This window comes from Mastigoproctus giganteus, chromosome 13 (assembly GCF_048544385.1).
Source record: "Mastigoproctus giganteus isolate SK-2022 chromosome 13, ASM4854438v1, whole genome shotgun sequence".
Lineage (NCBI taxonomy): Eukaryota > Metazoa > Arthropoda > Arachnida > Uropygi > Thelyphonidae > Mastigoproctus > Mastigoproctus giganteus.
Window position 1 is genome coordinate 73,313,442 of NC_143587.1, and position 21,324 is coordinate 73,334,765.

The 21,324-nt window shown below is 38.1% G+C and overlaps 1 protein-coding gene across 2 annotated transcripts in view; it reads left to right on the top strand.

Moving 5' to 3' along the window:
- The first annotated feature begins 1,412 nt into the window (after positions 1-1,412).
- LOC150076165 (dolichyl-diphosphooligosaccharide--protein glycosyltransferase subunit 1) overlaps positions 1,413-21,324 on the top strand; it is a 184,023-nt gene continuing 164,111 nt past the window's right edge. The window contains exon 1 of one of the 2 annotated variants that reach the window (XM_090388201.1): positions 1,413-1,728. In XM_090388201.1, coding sequence (XP_090244327.1) covers positions 1,483-1,728 — 246 coding nt within the window. In that variant the 5' untranslated portion in view covers positions 1,413-1,482. The remainder of the gene's footprint in view (positions 1,729-21,324) is intronic. The other variant, XM_090388200.1, reaches the window with a different exon arrangement.

Below are 21,324 nucleotides of genomic sequence, written 5' to 3' on the forward strand. Positions count from 1 at the left end.
GCCACCTAGTGGTTCCTTTATTTGCCAATTCTTAATACACGAATTATAATAGGTAGCCAGGATAACACATCAGAAGCTAGCGAGGAAATTCCAGTTGACCAAAGAAAGTGTAGCTTACTAGAAGTACGAACCCGAGGCAGTACTAGAGATCCCAACCCACAAACTGTACTGAGTCCGCGCCAGAATAACGGATAAGACCATCCCGCACAACAGACCGGACATAATCCTTGTGCACAAGATGGAAAAGGCTACCTATGTGATTGACATAGCGGTGCCCAACACTAGCAATGTCCTGAAAACCCATGAGAAAAAAATTAGGAATTACATGAACCTAAGACATGGGGTCTAGGAGATGTGGCATATGCAAAAAGTAACAACCATCCTGATCATCGTGTCAACCAACGGTATGATGCCAAAGGCCCGACATAACAGCCTAGCAGGAATAGATCTCCCAGAGAATACCTACAAGAAAGTCGCATTCCTGAACAGCTGTTGGACAGTCAGAGTTCCTCGACCAACAGTAACACCAGATATTACTACCACTCTGTGTACTTGTTAGCAGTACTTGTTTCTCTCTGATTGAGGGATTCCGTCACGGAGTGGAATCCCTCAATCAGAGAGAAATAATATAAGTGCAACAAGAACAATAATAATATACAGGTCACATGTGTAAATAACACCTGAATCACTAGCTTTAGATTCTAAATGGCAGCCTGATTTGGCGTTACCTCATGTTCAGTTCTCTTCCTTCACTTTCATCACTGGAATAATAAACACAGCCAGTCCCAGGAATCTTAGACACAATAAGTGAGATTCCGACCTAATACCAAATTAGCCCTTGGGGTTAATTTGGTATTAGGTCGGAATCAAGCCCATACTCACATCTGGTGAGTATGGGCTTGGAACACCCAGGGTCCTGAGCTAGATATCATCATACTTCTCTTTTTTGGTTATTCCCTTCTACTTTTGACTCTCTCTCTCTCTCTCTCTCTCTCTCTCTCTCTCTCTCTCTCTCTCTCTCTCTCAGGGTTACTCGAGAATTCTTTTTTTTTTTTTTTGGATGGTGCAGCTTAAGCCTCAGGCTTTCTTGCACCAAATAGCTAATAATAATAAAGTCCTGAACTGGATATCATCATTCTTCTCTTTCTTGGTGATTCCCTTCTACTTTTGACTCTCTCTCAGGGTAACTCCGGAATTTTTTTTTTTCCTGGTGCAGCATAAGCCTCAGGCTTCCTTGCACCATATGGCTATTAATAATAAATAATAATAATTATTATTATTTGGTTACTATTCTTTCGATTACTCTTTTTTTCATTTCCTAGTAACATCTTAAAGCAACTGGTGGGTGGGGTACGGATTTCTCACTGAACGGCGTGTTGTTGATGCGCAACGTCATCATTCTCTCATTCAATTTGCCGTAATCGCTGTTGATGCCGTGTTGAGGATAGCTTTATGTTTTTAGTGTTAATTTTGTGATTTAAAATGTTCATAATAAATGCAGTTTTTGTAGTTACATGTTTTTTGAACTATGGTGGTGTAGCTGAAAAAGATGTGATTAGTTCCACCTTAATAAATACAAAAGTTGAGAGAACTATTGATATTGCTTCCCAGCTTGTTAAGGTTAATACCAAAATCACATTAGAAAATGCCGGTAAATCTGCAGCCTCTTATTTTCACTTTGCGGTTCAACATGAAGACAAACCTAATCTTGCGTATTTAGGAGCTGTGGTAAGTTTATTATTGCGTTAAGTCTCTAATATGTTGTAGGGATAATATATAAATAGTTTGGAAAGTTTTTTTTTTTAATGATTATTCAGATGCAATTGATCATCTAAGATAGTTAAAGGGCATGGTTGCTACTAGTACTCCTATCTCCATGTACGAAATGTATGCATGCCTGAAAATTACTTAGTTGTGTGAAAATTCGTAAATGAAAAGTCATTTGCCATTAATTTAGATGAAGAAATTTATGCATTCCCAAGTATCATTTTATAGTAACTGATACCTTTATGAAAGCTCTTAATTGTAATTATAATAATAATTAGTCATTGTTTATGATAATTAAATATTGCTCTAATAACTTTAATCTTTCCCTCTCACTCACTAACTACTACATAATACAGTAATATTATTATTACATATTAACATTATCACAGTACTGTATTATGTTAGTATTTATTATTCAATTGTCACAGTTGCACAGGAACTGCTTAATAAGCATATGAATTTTACTTTGTCAGATCTTCACATTAAGTGATAATTATACATGATCTTTTGATCACATTATTTTTGTACAAATTTTTTCACATGCTGATATGCATATTCAGGTTGAAAAGTTGGAATAGTTTGTGGGTTAAACTATTCCCAATACTATTAGAACTGCAGAGGTTGAAGTAAAATCAAAAAAATTAACCCCAGGGGATCACATCTGGGGAAACAGTAACCCCAGATCAACGTATCAACTCTGTGGTACTACGCTGACAGTGGTAGAGAATGAAAAGGACCTGGGGGTAATTGTGCAGGCAGATATGAAGTTCTCTGAGCAGTGCAGACGAGCTGCAAGAGTAGCTCATGGTGTCTTGTCAATGATATACAGGAATTTTTCTAGCAGGGACAGGGATGTGATTATTCCCTTGTATAAGGCATTGGTCAGGCCACACCTTGAGTACTGTATACAGGTCTGGAGGCCTCATTTCAAGAAGGATGTAGAGCTGCTGGAACGAGTACAGAGAAGGGCAACAAGATTAGTGAATGGAACAAAGGGTTGCTCTTACGAAGAAAGGCTTAAGTTTTGCAAACTACAGAGCCTGGAGACTAGGCATCGGCAAGGTGATCTGATAGAGGCGTATAAGGCTTTGAATGGCTTGAGCATGCTCAATGCCGATGGGATTCTTCCTCTTGCTCAGAATAATCACCTGAGAGGGCATAAATTCAAATTGAGGAAGGACAGATGTCGGATAGATGTGCGGAAATTTGCCTTTAGCCAGCGGGCAGTTGGTTTGTGGAATAGACTTCCATCGCTTGTTGTTGAAGTTGATAGCCTAAATAAATTTAAGGCTCAGCTGGACAGGTATTTCGAACAAATGGAGGGGTGAAATGGGAGTAGTGGTTGTTTTTTTTTTTTTTTTTTTTTTATTGGCTGATGCTGAATAAGCTTGCTTTCTTGCATCATATACCTCTACTAATGCTAATGCTAACATCTGTTGAGTATGGACTTGGCACACACAGGGATCCAAAGCTGGATATGAGCAGCAGTGCGTAGCACACGCTTCTTGATTAGACTGAGGTTCAAGCTCGTGACCACCAAATATGGAGGATGTGGAAAGGTCAGGCAATGACCACCACATATCCCCGGAGCAATATGGCATTAGTTGCTAATGCCCCTAAAAAAAAACCAACCAACCAAACCCAAGATGGATATCATCATTCTTCTCTTTCTTGGTGATTCCCTTCTATTTCTCTCTCTCTCAGGGTAACTCAGAAATTTTTTTGGCTGGTACAGCATAAGCCTCAGGCTTCGTTGCATCATATGGCTAATAATGAAAAATATCCACCTTAATAAATGCAAAAGTTGAGGGAACTATTGATATTGCTTGCCAGCTTGTAAAGGTTAATACCAAAATCACGTTAGAAAATGCTAGTAAGTCAGCAGCCTCTTATTTTCTCTTTGCAATTCATCATGAAGGGCAAAGATATCGTATTATGCTGTATTATGTAATATTTATTATAGTATATGAGAGAGAGAGAGAGAGAGAGAGAGAGTAAACTTATTAGAAGTCTTGCATATGACCAAATCCTGCATTTGATTTCGATCATGGAGAGACTTTCTGCTCTCATTGAAGATCAAGTGCACCTGAGTACCTGCCATTAATAGATAAATAATAGTCACCAAAAATAATAGTATTTATCTCTCAAGTTGTCCTGGGTTTGAGAGATAAATACTATTATTTGTGGTTTTGCCTAAGCCGCTAGTATCTTTTTAAATTAGTATTAGCCATATAGTCATATTAGCAAGAAAGTCATGGCTTTTGCAGCACCAGTCAAAAAAAAAAAAAAAAGTAGGTAAGAAAATAGACTAATTATGTGCTACCCTCCTGACACAGGGAACTATCCAGTTGACCTTAAATTTCTTCAAACTACTAATCTCAACCACCTGCAGAGGCAGCTTGTTCCAGAAATCAACGACTTGCTGGTTAAAAGAAAACTTCCTCCAGTCTAGTTTAAATCTTTTCCTATAATTTAAATTACAAAAATGAATGAATTTGAGTTAGTAAACTGAATGAAGGTGATATTTTTACTGGGGCATTTATACTAAAGGTTAACACCTTTAGTATAAATGCCCCTTTTGATTGGTCGTGCCGAGTGTGCTATGCAGCAGTGATTGGCACGCCTAGCTCCTCCTACCCATTGCTTTCCCACACTTTTCCCCTCGGTTACATTGCACTTTTTGAATAGGTGGTTTTTCTGAGGTGCCAAAGATTTACCTGAAAAGGGAAGGAGGTAAACCTTAGGCACCCACCCTTGGAAATGGAAGCTAGTTGGAATTCCTCCCATAAAGTGGCATAACATAATCTGATCTAACATAACCCAACCCAGTTAAGAAAACTAAACATCTTTGGAAATGGAAGCTAGTTAAAATCCCTCCCGAATAGTGGCATAACCTAACCTGATTTAATGTAACCTACCTCATTTAAGAAAGCTAAGCGAAAAATGGAGTAAACACACTAAACTGATGTTGCCAGCCTACATTGCAATCATGGTGGCTAGTCACAGTCTGTCGGTTCAAAAACGCCATTCACTGTGTGAAAAATTGCTTGATGTTAGTACAGTGTGTGACTCCTATGCTACATATATTAAGTAAGGTAAGGGTCAAACCTATTTCTTGCCGGCCAGCACGGCACTTGTCTCTTAATAGCACTGCACAAACCGTCAATACTGTTGCTATTCTTACCCATTTCAGGATCACCGAAATGAAGCAAGTGGTTCACGGAGATATGTTGAAAACCTTTGTCCCCTAGGAAATCATAAGACTTCCAGCAATCCAATACTAAGTACTCCCAAGGGAAATGAAAGTCTTAATGATGTCTAGAAGGATGTCTTTACCCCTCTTTCCAACAACCTTGAAAAAACACCGTACAGAACCTCGCTGAACTTCACTAAACACTCATCTTCCTTTCACATGCTTACTCCAATTGTACTTCCTCTTCCCAGACTAGCATTAGTAGAGGCATATGATGCAAGAAAGCAAGCTTATGCAACATCAGCCAAAAAAAAAAAAAAAAAAACACTTCCGCTTCATCCCTCCGTTCGTTCGAAATATCTGTCCAGCTGAGCCTTAAATTTATTTAGGCTATCAACTTCTACAACAAGGGATGGAAGTCTGTTCCACTAACCAACTACCCGCTGGCTAAAGACAAATTTCCGCACATCTATCCCTCATCTGTCTTTCCTCAATTTGAATTTATGCCCTCTCAGGTGATTATTCTGAGCAAGAGGCAGAATTCCATCAGCATTGACCATGCTCAAACCATTCAAGGCTTTATACACTTCTATCAGATTGCCTTGCCAGTGCCTAGTCTCCAGACACTGTAATTTGCAAAACTTAAGCCTCTCTTCGTAAGGCCAACCCTTTGTTCCATTCACTAATCTTGTTGCCCTTCTCTGTACTCGTTCCAGCATCGCTAAATCCTTCTTGAAATGAGGCCTTTAGACCTGTATACAGTACTCAAGGTGTGGCTGACCATGGCCTTATACAAGGGATAATCACCTACATATCCTTCTAGAAAAAATTCATGTATATCATTGACAAGACACCATGAGCTACTCTTGCAGCCCGTCTGCACTGCTCAGAGAACTTCATATCTGCCTGCACAATTACCCCCAGGTCCTTTTCATTCTCTACCATTGTCAGTGTAGTACCACAGAATTGATACGTTGCTCTGGGGTTGCTGTTTCCCATATGTATACTTTACATTTGTCAATGTTAAACTTCATTTGCCACCTCTCAGCCCATCTGCTCAACCTTTCCAGATCCTGTTGCAGCAGCATAGCATCAGTAGTGTCCTTAACAACCCTGCCAACCTGTGAATCGTCTACAAACTTGGACATTAAGCTTGATATACCATCATCAATATCATTTATAAATACAGAAAACAACAATGGACCCAACCCCTGAACCCTGAGGGACTCCACTAATAACATTAGTCCACGTTGAGCAGTGTCCATTGATTACCACTCTCTGTCTTCTCCCCCTCAATAACGCCTTTATCCATAGCAGCAATTTGCCTCCAATGCACAACTGCTCCAATTTGTGCAGCAGTCTTCCATGTGCAACAGTATCAAAAGCCTTTCTAAGATCCAAATATATAATATCAAAGTTATTCCCTGCATCCAGTTCTTTTGTGACTGCATCATAGTATCGAATCAAATTGGTCAGGCAAGACTTCCCCTTAACAAAACCATGCTGTGTCCAAGCTATAACTGAAGTCGTGTCTAGATGATCCTGCAGTGCTTCTTTAACCAGTGCCTCCATTAATTTTCCTGGAACAGAAGTTAAACTCACAGGTCTATAATTACTTGTGTCAGCCTTTGATCCTCCTTTGTGGATTTGGGTCACATTTGCACATCTCCAGTCTATGGGTACCTCCCCCGAGTCCAAGGAAGCTCTCATAATTATAGCTAAGGGTTTGCTTACTTCCTTTGCTGCCTCCTTTAATATAAGTGGATAGATCCCATCCACCCCAGGTGCCTTTCCTGTGTTTATCTTCAACAATTTCTCCTCCACTTTACTCAGTTATTACTGCCAGAGTTGAATCTAGCTTACTGTCAGAGTTGAATACACCTCTGGCATTCGCCTCGCTGAATAACTCCTCATGTGTGAATGTCGATGCAAAATATTCATTTAGTTTGTTAGCTACCTGAGCAGGATCATCAACAGTTGAACCATCGATATCAAGTGGACCAATCTGATTCATCCCCTTCCTTCTAGAGTTTACATAAGAAAATAACTCTTTGCTGTTTTTCTTTGCATCCCTTGCCAAAGATTTCTTGTAATCTGCCTTCGCCTGCCTAACCTCCTTTGTAACTAGGTTACAGATCAACTTGTATCTATCATAGGCTTCTGTGTCACGTGTTAATTTATATGTATCCCATGCATTTTTCTTCTCTGCCATGTGTCTCATTAGTTCACCTGACATCCATTTAGGCCTAAACCTTGAGCAATATTTCTTAGTTGGTATGTAAAGCCTAGTAGCTTCCAAGATAAATTCTTTCAATGTTTCCCATTTTCAATTTGCTGTTGGTAACATCATCAGTTGGTCCCATTGTATAAAATTTAAATACTGTCATCGTAGTCGCCGTCGCCTTTACGAAAGCAATAACCCTTCCCTTTACCCCTGATGGTAGTTACCTCTTTTTTTGTAAATCCCACTTCAGCACACTGTGATCACTGCCACCTAGTGATTCCTCTTTCTGCAGATTCTTAATGCATGAAGAATCACTACTGATAATCAAATCAAGAGTATTACTCACTCTAATTGCCTCCCGAACATGCTGATGTATAAAACAATCATCCAATAAATCCACAAAAGCCTTGCTAGTGTGTGAGTGACCAACCCACAAATTCCAGTCAATATTATAAGACTCTCTGATTTACTGGCCCACTCTATTTCCCTGTACAGTTTCTTATTATACTCATCAGGGTCATTAGGCCTATAGCACACTCCTACTCTCAATTTTGATCTCCCAGTGCTTATGTCACACCAAACTGACTTGACACTGCACTGTTCAGCGAAGTCGACTGGCTTCACTTCCTTGGATTTTGTGTTTCTTAACTAATAGCATAACCCCTCCTCCCTTCCTATCCTGTCTATCCTTTCTGTATACATTGTACTCCCCAAATTCCAGTTCTGTACTCCTTATATCTGTGTGACACCACGTCTCTGATATCCCAACAATATCTGCCTTTGTTTAGACTGATTAATAACTGTTGATAACTGCTGGGCATAAATACAAAGTGGCCACTTTGTTGTAAACCTGTTCTTTTTACAATTGGAGCACTGCTTTAATAACAGCGTCAGATGTTTGTACCATGTGATACAAAGAGTTTGTACAGGTACCTAGAGATGCTGTGTGTATGCAATTCAGTACAAGAATGGGCGAGATGAATGATTTAAGTGATTTTGAATGTTGTACAATAGTTGACACCGAATCTGGCGAGTTATTCTCTAATGGTGTCATAGGATCTCTGTTCTCTTTGCAGTTTTCGTATTGTGTTATTTGCAGGTACGATTAGCCTAGTTTCTTCTTGGTCGTACATACATTTGTGAAAAACCACTCCAGGCTCTTTTTAGGAGGACAGTCAGTGCTCTTTCCTCATTTTCTGGCTCACTGTCTGACATGGTAAAGATTATCAGTTTCGATAGATTGGAAAAGTATGGATTAGAAGACACTTCAGATTAGCAGGCAGATTTCACTTTTTCGTTTGTATCGACTGCAACAAGAAAAATGAGGTTTCACACTTGTCGATCCCATGCTATTAGAACAGCCCATAATGGTGCTGCCGGACCAGATGGGATCTATTATGTTATGCTACAACATCTCAATGAAAAAGCCTTGCACCTCCCCCTGGTCTTTTACAGCTGTATTTTTTTAGAAAATATTTATCCAGCTTCTTGTCATCATTCTACTGTTTTGTATTTCCTAAAATCTGGAAAAGATCCATCCAACCCCCATAGCTATAGACCAATATCTTTGTCAAGTTGCCTCAGCAAAATCCTTGAAAAAACTGTCCACAATAGACTCGTCTGGATCATTGAGTCACAACAACTAATGAGCCATAGTCAACATGGTTTTCAACAAAACAGGTCATGCTGGGATCTCATGATCAAAGCTTAATTTGCCATTCACAATGCCTTCGTGAAACATGAACATCTAGTAATGGTTTCTATAGATATAGAGAAGGCTGGGATCTCGTGATCAAAGCGGAATTTGCCATTCACAATGCCTTCGTGAAACATGAACATCTAGTAATGGTTTCTATAGATATAGAGAAGGCTGGGATCTCGTGATCAAAGCGGAATTTGCCATTCACAATGCCTTCGTGAAACATGAACATCTAGTAATGGTTTCTATAGATATAGAGAAGGCTTTCTACACCACATGGCGGCATGACATACTTAGTGATCTTTATTCTCTCGGTCTATGGGGCAAGCTTCCCATATTTATTCAGAACTTTCTACACTAGATTGTTTCAAGTAAGATACCAAAATGACCTCTCTACAACTTTCCTTCAGGAAGGTGTTCCTCAGGGATCAGTACTGAGTGCCACTCTTTTTGCTCTTAGAATTGATTCCATCATTAAACAGCTTCCAAACACAATTGAGACGTACCTTTATGCAGATGACCTGGAAAGGTCATCTGCATAAATGACCATCCCCAAAACATGAGATCTATTGAAATGCAGCTTCAGATATCACTCAATAAAATACAACAATGACAGCCTTAACGGCTATCGACTCTCAAAACAGAAAACAGTTGCAATCCATTTTTGTAGACAACGAAAACTTCATCCAGATCCTGAACTTCAAAGTGGAGTGTGGGATAAAGGATTCCATTCTTGCAAGAATAATTTCACTGACACGATCTGAGCAAACGTTGACATCAGAAGTTTTGTAACAGTAATCCAACCAATGAAAAGAAGAAAAGAAGTCTCGCAGGTCATCCCATTTTGCATTCTTGTAATGCCAAATGCCTCCCACCAAAAACATTCTTGTAATGCCAAAAACACCTCAAATTTCCAATGTCTCCATCCCAGTCACTACTAACATCAGATTTCTAGGATTAATCCTTGACAACAAATTAAATTTCTTAGACCATATTAAAAATATATGTACTTCCTGTTTAAAAAAGTTAAATGTACTCAGAACTTCTGCCCTAACATGGGGTGCAGATTGCACCTCGCTGCTTCGGTTATACAGGGAATTAATCAGATCCCTCTCGATTATGGTGCTCCTGTCTATGATTCTGCCAGAGCAAGTGCTTTGTGCTAGCTTGATCCAGTTCAGCACAGTGCCTTGAGGATTTTGCTCTTGGGGCTTTCAGAATATCACCAGCACATAGCCTCTACGTTGATGATCATGAACTCCCGTTAACTCTACGTAGAAAAACACTGCTACTGAAGTATGCTGTCAAAATACAAAGTTGTGCCTCGCATCCAATTCAGTCGTACCTATTCAATCTACCATTAGAAAGTCTCTACAGAAATAAGCCTAGTATAGTAAAACAGCTGGTCTTCGCCTTCTTGAACTGATGCAGGTTTGGAATGTTTCCATTCATTTTGTAAAACAGGTAGTAACGACCACCATGGACTCGCACTCCTCTACCCACCTGTGACACTTACCTTTGCCAGTGGGGAAAAAATATTCTTCACTCATCAAATGTGAAACAACTTCATGCAGATATTTTGATTTTTGATCGCAGATATTTTGATCAAAATATCTGCGAGCAACACTCGCAGATATTTTGATTTTTCTCCAATTTATACAGATGGCTCTAAATCTAACTCAAACGTTGGAGCAGCATCAGTGTTCCTATATACCACTATTTCAGCATCCCTTCCACCTGAATTCAGTATCTTCTCAGCAGAATTATATGCAATTAAACTAGCCTTAGAAAAGATCTGTAGTAGTAGTGGCATGTGATGCAAGAAAGCATGTGTATGAGCTTATGCAGCATCAGCCAAAAAAAAAAAAAAATTACACCATTCCCTCCAAATGCCTGTCAAGTTCCTCCTTAAATTTATTCAACCTATCAACTTCCACGACAGATGGAAGTTTGTTCCAGCAATTAACCACCTGCTGGCTAAAGGCAAATTTCCGCACATCTAATCGACATCTGTCTTTTCTTAATTTGAATTTATGCCCCCGTAGGTTCGTAATCTGAACAATTGGAAGGATCCCATCAGAATTCAGCGTGCTCAACCCATTCAAGGTCTTATACACCTCAATCAGATCACCGTGCAGGTGCCTAGTCTCCAGCCACTGCAATTTGCAGAACTTAAGCCTCTCTTGGTAAGAGGATCCCTTCATTCCCGTCACCAATCTTGTTGCCCTTCTCTGTACACTCTCAAGTAAATCTACATCCTTCCTAAAATGAGGCCTCCAGACATGTACGTAGTACTCAAGGCGTGGCCTGACCATTGCCTTATACAGAGGGACAATAACCTCCTTTTCCCTGCTAGCAAAATTCCTATATATCATTGACAAAACCCCATGACCTGCCCTGGCAGCCTGTCTGCATTGCTCAGAAAACTTCATATCTGCCTGCACAATTACTCGCAGGTCTTTTTCATTTTCTACCACCTTAAGTGTAGTACCACACAGTTGGTACGTTTCTCTGGGGTTACTTCTACCCATATGCAGTACTTTTCATTTGTCAAGGTTAAACTTCAGTTGCCACTTTTTAGCCCATCTGCCCAAGTTATCTAGATCGTGTTGCAGTAGCACACTGCCATTACTGTCATTAATAACCCTGCCAACCTTTGTATCATCTGCAAACTTCGACATTAAGCTTGATATACCTTCATCAATATCATTGATAAATATACAAAACAACGGTGGACCTAACACCAAACAGTGGATCCTCTGTTCAGAAACAGCTTGTTGATATGACAGAACAACAGCAGCTGACAGGACTTCTACAGGGTAACAGAAAGCCACAGATGGTCAAACAACAATCTAGAACAAGAGTGGTAACCAAAGAGGCATTTTAGAATACACAACTGATCATAACTGGTCATGGATGGAATTATTGCAGCCAACAGCTGAACTGGTTTCCACTCCTGTCAGCTAAAAATACGGTGCCATTACAGTGGGCTTGGGAACATCAACACTGGATAGTAGAAGATGGGAAAAATGTTGCCTGGTCTGACAAATATCAGTTCCTGCTGTTTTAAACTAATGGGAAGATCAGAATATGGCAAAAGCAGCATGAGTCCAGGAACTCATCTTGGCAGGTTGGGCAGACTTATGATGCACATTGGGCTTTTTATTGCCAGTGAAGCCTCATTTGGATGCCACAGTCTGGAAATTGTTTTTGACCAGGTGCATTCCTTCGTAGCTGCAGTATATCAGTCTGACTGAGTTCTTCCAACAGAATAATGTACCATGTCTCAAGGCCACAGTTGTACAGAATAGATTCCAGAAACATGACAGGCTGTGGTAGCCTTCTCAGCCAACAGACCTCAGAGTTGAGAACCTGTTTGATGAGGTAAAACCAACTCTTTTGAATAGCGATCACAACTATCTAATTTATAATTCTGGTCCATTCCATGACGAATCCAGTCTGTTCTGACAGCTAAAAGGAGAATTGCTTAGTGTTAGGTAGGTGTACCTAATAAAGTGGCTATTGTGTGGCATCTGACAAGCTGTTCTTAAGCATTTAGAGAATATGTGGTCAGGTTATGTACATAGGAGGATTTCATTTTATTCTCAAAATTGCTACCTCTGCTCTTCCATCTGCCATGGAGGTAGTTATAGTAACGAGTATGCCAGGAGCACTGCCAAAGCAACAAGCTTACTTTGATATATGTTTGATTTAATAAAATTTGCCATTTTATAAACTTTCAAAAATGCAATTTTAAAAAAAAACAAAAAAACCTGCTTTTATTATTAATAAGAAAATTTTAGTTTTGCAAAATAGATAATACAGTCAGTTCTGCTATAATGTGTATTTTTGCAACACAACTGATATATTAGGGAACAATGCAAGTGTAACGAAATTTTTGCATTGACTCATGTACAGGGCTGCCACCTCTCTAACCTTAAAAATGAAGACATTTGGGCAGAAAAATCCGGACTTTTTAGGATGCCTTTCCCTGTTGTACCAAAACACACCTTACATTCTCTTAACACTCTTTTCAAAAATGCCTATGCCTTTATTAACAGTGTTTAATGATAATAGGGTAATAACACAGTCACTGGCAAAGTAATAACATGTTAAATATTTTAATTGAATATCTCAAATCCCTTAAATTAACAGAATTCACACTTACCATTCTTATGCGGATTGCTTAACTTTTAAAGAATGATACACAAAACGTTTACTTATGTTATGAATAAAAAAAATACTTTTATTTTTCTCAGAGTAATTTATTTGCTGTTCTCTATATTTCTTTTATATTTTTCCACGGATGCAATTTTTCTTTGTAAATCTGTGTTTTTGGATAAATATGAATGAAAATCTTTATTCAGCATGCCACTGAAATTGAATTTTGTAAGCATTAGAATCCACAGTAAACGAGTTTCTATCTAGACCACTGCACCTCCATCATTGAAAACAGTCTTTCAATAAATGCATTATGTGGTAGTATGGAAAAGAAAAATTGAGCAATTATTAACAGCTCTGAGAAGAACTCTTCTTACAGTGGCTAAAATAATTAGCCCATCTTACATTACAAGGAACAGAAACATCAGTAACCTTAATTTCCAATACAAATTTTTTTTAAATTACAAAACTGATCAAAACACGTCACATCATCCACACACTCCTTTTGTATGAAGTTACCTAATTGTTGAAACCATACTATCCCATTCAAATGGCTCTCTTAAAGACATCCACCTGAATGAAGAAACTTCTTCCAGTGGTTTCAACCACATGTCCAAGTATTCAGTGTATGATGAATATAATGTTCTGGACATTTCTTCTGAAAACTCCACATTTCTCTGCATATCCCTCTTCTTGCCTCTTCTCCAACATTTCCTTCACCTTGAGGGAAATGAACTGACATTTACTTCTTTCTGACAGAATATCCCTTACAGAAGCAAGAGCTTCAGTAACTTCTATCAAAGAATTGTCATTCCTTTCAATGCTCATTATATGTTAATTGAAGACTGACATTACAGTTTGGCAATGAACAAGATAAGTTTCACTAAACTCATCTTCAAAGAAAAGTTTTAAAATTTTGAGGGGGGTTTTCTTGAGAAAAAAAGAAAGACCTTAGGGCTGGATAAATACTTATAATCCTTTCAGTTGCAGGTAATAGAGAAAGCCAGCATGTTCTGCTGCGATACAGAAGTTTTTTTATAGGTAACCTCTGTAAATTCGCAGAATTTTTTTAGGTTTTCAACACATACAGTGTAGACACTGAAATAATTAAAAATCTTAAGAACAATGGAGTCAATATCTACATCAATTGCATCTGCTCCATGCTGGACACAGTTATGCAGGGCAGCCCACTCCTGGCGCCTCCGTAGCCAGGTGGGAAGAAGCAGCAGTGCGTAGCACCCGTTTCTTGATTAGACCGGGGTTCGAGCCCGTCACCATCAAATACGGAGTTTGCGGAAAGGTCAGGGAATGACCACCGCATATCCCGGAGCAATATGGCCTTAGTTGCTAATGCTCCTAAAAAAAACCAAAAACCAAATAGCAGCCCACTCCTATTAGCGACCGACCAAATAATCTTTGTACATTTGAAAATACGTTATTCCCATTGTATCTCCACACTCCTCCAAACATGGTGTCACAGTTATCTCCACCAAATGCAATACATTTCTTATCTAGGCCACTTTTACACAAGGTCTCATAAACATAGCCAGAAATAGTAGCTGAGGTCTCATCTGACTTGCTATTTAATTCTATTAGCTTAACTTTTGAGCCACCATTTTTCTAGTCAAAATAATGTGCAAGAATAGGGAAAATTTTCAGAAATCCATGATTAGTGGCATCAGTGGCTAAAATAATTAGCCCATCTTGCATTACAAGGAACTGTACATTCTGCAGGGACTTCACAACTTCTTCAACTGAATGGACTGATAAGACAGAGTTAATTATGGCTTCAGTCTTTATTTTTGCACAAGCTAACCTCCTAGCAATATCTGAATCAGAGCATATTGACTTTAATAATTCTGCTGTGCAAAGACATCGATTTATCGCTGTGGTGATGTGCCACTGTATGAAAGGGAAGAATTCCTTCAGCAACAGAAACTCTTGCATCAAGCAGTTGAAGGGCATTTACTAAAAGTCTGTTACCTTGTAAGATTTTTCAAATCTAATGTTCTTATGTTTCTCTGAATGTCCAAATCATCTGAACCCTTGTTAGCAACTGAGATGTAGCTTTTTGGACCACAAATAATGTATTCTGCCTCCTCATCTACTCTTCCCTTTCGAAAACCTGGATATTTCATCCTCAAGTCGTCCGTAAACTTGCACTTCCTTTTCAGCATAACGGGTATTCCTGAATTTATGTAAAATGCAGAATTATTTTAATTTAAATAGTAGAAATAAAAAATTAGTTGAAGAATAACTAATTACTTCATCAAATGATAATTTAGAAATATTGCATACAAAAACTGTTTACTCGTAAATAAATATGACGAATTAAAGCCGGATATATCAAATTATTGTTTATACGAAGTGCTGAAAGAAGAAAAAAAAAAAAGTGATCTCTTAAACGTGGAATTGAAATTTTAATTTAGAATAAATTTACTTAATTTGAATGAATTTCAGGTAAAATAAATAACAAGAGAAAATTATTTTGAATTGTCTACTCACCAAGAATATAAAAGAGAATAAAAAAAAAAAAAAATGGAGGGAAAAAGTCAAATTGCACGAACAAAATGTCAACTCCAAACGCATAATAAACTCCTCAATGTCTGATCTGCATTGTTTACAGCCGGAAGTGGAGATTCTTGGGATTACTTCCACAAAGCTGATTGGTGTACGCCTTACAAATTTTACCAATGATAAGGATCAGGAGATTTTCAAATTTTAAGAGCCAAAATTCCCGATATTTTCAAAATTTTAGAAATTCCTCCTGGACAGTCCATGATATGTAAAAAATGAGGACGGATGGCAGCCCTACTCGTACGCAATTTCATCTGTGAGTAACACCAGATGAACTCAAAACCTGCCACAAAGCTGAACGTTGTGACCTGCGCAGCAATACATACAAGTTTATGAAGCTTAAAAAATGTCAGATGCGTGAGAGCTATATTACCCATTTACTGTAGTTGTACCGGTCGGAGACACACTGTTGTCAATCGCTATATTCACAAGATAACAGGTGATATTGTAGGCAGACTCGTTTTCAGGAAATCACATTTTTCTGTTCAAACAGAAATTTCATGAGGCGTGAGCAGAGGAGCACATTTCTAGAGGTCACTACCATAAAACAATAAAAACAACTTGGAGTTCCTGGTTTATTGGATTTTCTGTTAGTGCAATCTAATTATAATTGGGTAGTAAACTCGATCTTATTGCATTTGCGATAATACCGATAGCTGGAATTCTGTGGGTTTTTACGTTATTGATTGCTTAATTGGTGAAATGTGTTTCCCCTTCCACAAAGTCTTCAATCATATAAAAAAACTTAAAATAAATTTTCAGAATCTTCTCTTCATTCTTGTTTTTAAGTTTTATAAACTTGTTACTCCATATCTCAATTGAGCAGACTGCTCAGGACCAAGATATCGACGAGGAATGTTACAACTTTCTGAAAGTGATAAAGCCCAAGAATCCTATAGGGAAAAAGAAATCCAAAGAAGAAAAAATTAGCGAAGAAGCACTTATGGTGAACCAAAGGTGAAAAATGAAGAGCAAGATAAACACTGACAAGGAAAAAATTGAGTATACTGAGTTATGCAAAGCCATTAGAAAGAGACTCAGAGAGGACATAAGAAGATTTAACACAAGAAAAGTAGAACAAGCATTAAGGCAAAACAAAGGATTTAAATCAGCAGCCATGAGCAGTAATACAGAAAGACAAATGATACTGAAACTGAAGAATAGTGATGGTGTACTTATAAACAGCAGAGAAGGCATAATTCAAATAGCAGAAGACTACTATAGAGAATTATACAAGGAGCGAGGGAATGATGCCAGCAGTGGGGAAGATGGATTGCAAATTAGCAACACATACGACATACCTGATATACTTCCTGATGAGGTAGAACATGCATTGAAGAAAATGAAGAATCAGAAAGCCCTGGGATTACTGTAGAGTTGTTAAAATCGGAGGAAGAGACATAACACAAAAACTGGCAAGGCTCTTCACAAAGTGCATTAGAAAAGGTGTGATGCCTAAGCAGTGGAATAATGCAATCATAGTTTTGCTGCATAAGAAAGGAGATAAATCAGAAATTGGAAATTATAGACCAATTAGCTTGTTATCCCACATCTACAAGTTGTTCACAAGGGCCATTACTAACAGATTAGAGAGAATACTTGATGAGAATCAACCGAAAGTGCAAGCTGGCTTTAGGACAGGATTCTCAACTATGGATCACCTTCACGTAATATCACAGCTAATGGAGAAAGCAAATGAATATAAAACACCATTATGCCTGGCATTTGTGGATTAGGAAAAGGCATTTGACTCCATACAGCATAAGGCAATGTTTCGGGCACTGGAAAGACAAGGCATAGATACCACACATATTATGATTTTGAAGAAAATATATGAGAATGCTACCTCCTTTATTAGACTAGACAAAGACAGTAGGAAATTTAAAATCGAGAAAGGAGTTCGACAAGGAGACACATCTCTGAAGCTGTTTACTGCTGCCCTTGAGGAAGCTTTCAGAAGATTAGACTGGTCGCAGAAAGGAGTCAATGTGAATGGAGAGTACCTAAACCATTCACGATTTGCAGATCACATTGTGGTCATAAGCCACGATCCCAAAGAATTAGAGGAAAATCTTAATCAGTTATGCAGAGTTAGTAAGGGTTTCGGACTAAAGATGAATATGGCTAAAACAAAAGTAATGATGAACAATTATCCCACAGAAAGAGAAATAATGATTGAAGGAGCAGTAATTGAAAAAGTGGAGTCATATACTTATCTGGGACAAGTTATTAGCTGTAATAATGATAAATGGCTGGAAGTCAAGAGAAGAATAAATTTTGGATGGATAGCATTCAGAAAATATAGTCACATACTGAAGAGCAATATCCCAGTTTGTCTGAAACGTAAAATAATGAACTAATGTATACTCCCCACCATGACTTATGGAAGTGAAACTTGGGCACTCACCAAAGAATGGAAGAGAAGCTGAGACTACACAGCAAAGAATGGAACGAATTATATTGGGAATCAGACTGTTAGATAAGAAGAGAAACACATGGATTAGGCAGCAAACTCAAGTAAAGGACATTCTTATCAAAACTAAAGAACTAAAATTGTCTTGGGCAGGACACATAGCTCGAAGACATGATGACAGATGGACTAAGAAAATAACAGAATGGTACCCAAGAGGAGCTAGAAGAAAACCTGGAAGACAAAGGCAGAGATGGATAGATGAAATTCATGAGTTTGTGGGTAGTAAATGGATGGTCAGTGCTCAAAACAGAAGGAACTGGAAAGTTGCTGGAGAGGCCTTCATCCTGCAGTGGATTGAAAATGGCTGATGATGATCTCAATTGAGCATATGTAAGCTCTCATTTATGTAATATCTCACTTGTGCAATTTGTGCATGCCATGTTCATTGTTATTGATTGCTTATTTTTTTTTTACTGTTTTGAATTTTACAATCCAAAAAAGAAAAAAAAAAAGTCAGTAAACATAAATATCATTAGTATTCAAATATTACAGTATTAATTAAGCTATGTACATAAGCGTTCATAGTCTCTGACCAATAAAAAGTATCTTGTCAAGGTGAAGTGCTATATTTATTGTAATATTTATTTATTTATTAAAAATTTAAGATGTTACACCTGTGTTAGCAATTTTATTGGTTTTCTAACTTTGTTTAGTGATTTTATTACCAGACTGAACATTTTTTTGAGTGCTCTGTCCCTGTCCCTATTTTTTCCGTAAGCCCTGTTTATAATACTCGAAATACTATAATGTGGGGTACCTCCGTAGCCAGGTGTGCAGGTGCAGCAGTGCGTAGCACACACTTCTTGATTAGACCGGAGTTCGAGCCCGTGACCACCAAATACGGAGGATGTGGAAAGGCCAGCAGATGACCACTGCATATCCCCGGAGCAATATGGCCTTAGTTGCTAATTCTCCTAAAAAAAACCAAATAACAATAATAAATAATAACCATAATGCAGAGATTTTTAGGAACACGTACTGTGTTATAGTAGAACTGATTGTATTACTAACCCAGTGGCAGGAGCGACTTAGAAATTTTAATGAATGCCAATGAGCTGTTGACCTATTTAAATTGTCTGGGGGCTAGGTCACTTTGACTCTGCATGCATACAAGTGTAACAATTCTTTGCAAGGGCTCTTTTTATTTAACCAAAAGTATAACTCTTATTGTACTGTCTATCCTTTCTGTATATGTTGTACTTACCACATTCAAATTCTGTATCCTCTATATCTGAGTGACACTGATCAAAAATTGATTTGTCAAATACAACAAAAAATATTGTTTTTTGGTATCTCTAGAATGCTCACTACAATTGACAATTTAAAAATTTAAATTCTTCAAACTTATTTACTATACTCTTAGCATTAGTGTACAGTACAAGCAAGTATATACCTGTGTGTACCTTCCCCCAGTAGAATTTGTAATCCCTTACCTTGCCTTGCATTTCAGGCATCTGCATGTTCCATAGAATCAGGGAGGAATCAATTTGACCTGTGCTTGTGGCTACTGTTAAACTATTTGTCTGTGTATATCCCTCCCTCTAAATTAGCAGTTTTATTGACCCTAACACAGCCTTGAAAGCACATCAGCAAACATGCTTGCATTCCTCTTATTCATTCATTTGTTCCTGTAAAAACAGTTTCCTCTGTTAACAAGCATAGAATATGAGAAAAATTCTTTCCCTGAGTCTTGCTTCTCTCCAGGACTAAATTTATTCACATGGATTTCCAGCCTATCTTGTACTCCAGGCTATCACCTGGACGAAATTGTCCACATTTCCTGCATTGCCTATCATCTGAGCAATGCAAGAAAGCAAACTTATATAGTATCAGCAAAAAAAAAAAAAAAAAAAAAAAATTCCCACATCACCAGTACATTTCTTCCAATAGTTTTTCCTTGAATTTATTCCAACTCCCCACTTCCACAACAGTTGGAAATTTATTGTAATGCTCAACTACTTACACATCTATCCAGCAACCATCACCATCCTTCCTAAATTTGAATTTCTGCCCTCATGTGTATGGTCTGAGCAAGAGGAATAAAGCCATCAGCTTGCCCAATCCACTCAAAACCTTAAATACCTCAATCAGAGCACCTCACGGATGCATACTCTCCAAATTTGCAGAAATTTAGCCTTTCTTTGTAAGAGCACCATTTTGTTCCCTTCACCAATCTCTTTGCCTTTCTCTGAACCATTTCCAGTAGATCCACATCCTTCCTAAAATGAGGCTTCCAGATGATGTTGATGTGCCTAACCAACCTTATATAATGGGATAATTGCCTTGTCTCTAATAGCAAAATTCTCCCTAGCATTATTCAGACTAGCAGTTTGCACGACCCACTAAGGAGGATAATGACACAATAAAATTCAAAGCAGTACAATTAGCTGCACAATTATTCAAAATCCAAATAAAACTTTTTAGTTTAATTAATTCAACAAAATTGATTAACTATATCTAATGATATCAGCTTTTCCAACTTTGATAGTCATTTAGCAAAAATTTTATTTACCACATTTATCTTAATCTGATGGATAGACTTGATGAAGTGATACCAATTTCCCAATGTCTGTTTTAAAGTCACGTAGCAGGAACCTTAAATCACCATTTTTAGGAATCTGGAGTCGACTTCTTTGCTTGGAGAGAAGTTGGATTACCACACTAAAACCATGTTCAACCAAATATGATGTTGGAACTGCAATAAGGAACTTCTTTCCCACTGTTCACAGTGCAGGTCAGCAATCAGAAAATTTCTTCTTGGTACGATTTTATAAAATCTGGAATCAGCTCAATATCATTTTGTAGCTCAATTAGTTCTTAAGCATTTAATATTAGCATTAGTAGAAGCATATGATGCAAGACAGTGAGCTTATACAGCATCGCCCAAAAAAAAAACATCCCATTTCACCCCTCCATTTTCTCTGAAAGTTTGTCCAGTTCTTACTTGAATTTATTTCAGCGTAAACTTCCACAACAAAAGATGAAAGTGTGCTCAACCAGTCAACCACCCACTGGCTAAAGGCAAATTTCCGCACATCTGTTCTATAACTGTCTTTCCGCAGTTTGAATCTGTTCCCCCTCAAGTTCTTACTCTGAGCAAGAGGAAGAATCCCACCAGTATACACCTTATACACCTTAATTAGATCAATTGTAGGTGCCTAGGCTCCAGATGCTGAAATTTGCAGAACTGTCTTTCTTGGTAACAGCAATCCTTTGTTCCACTCACCAAT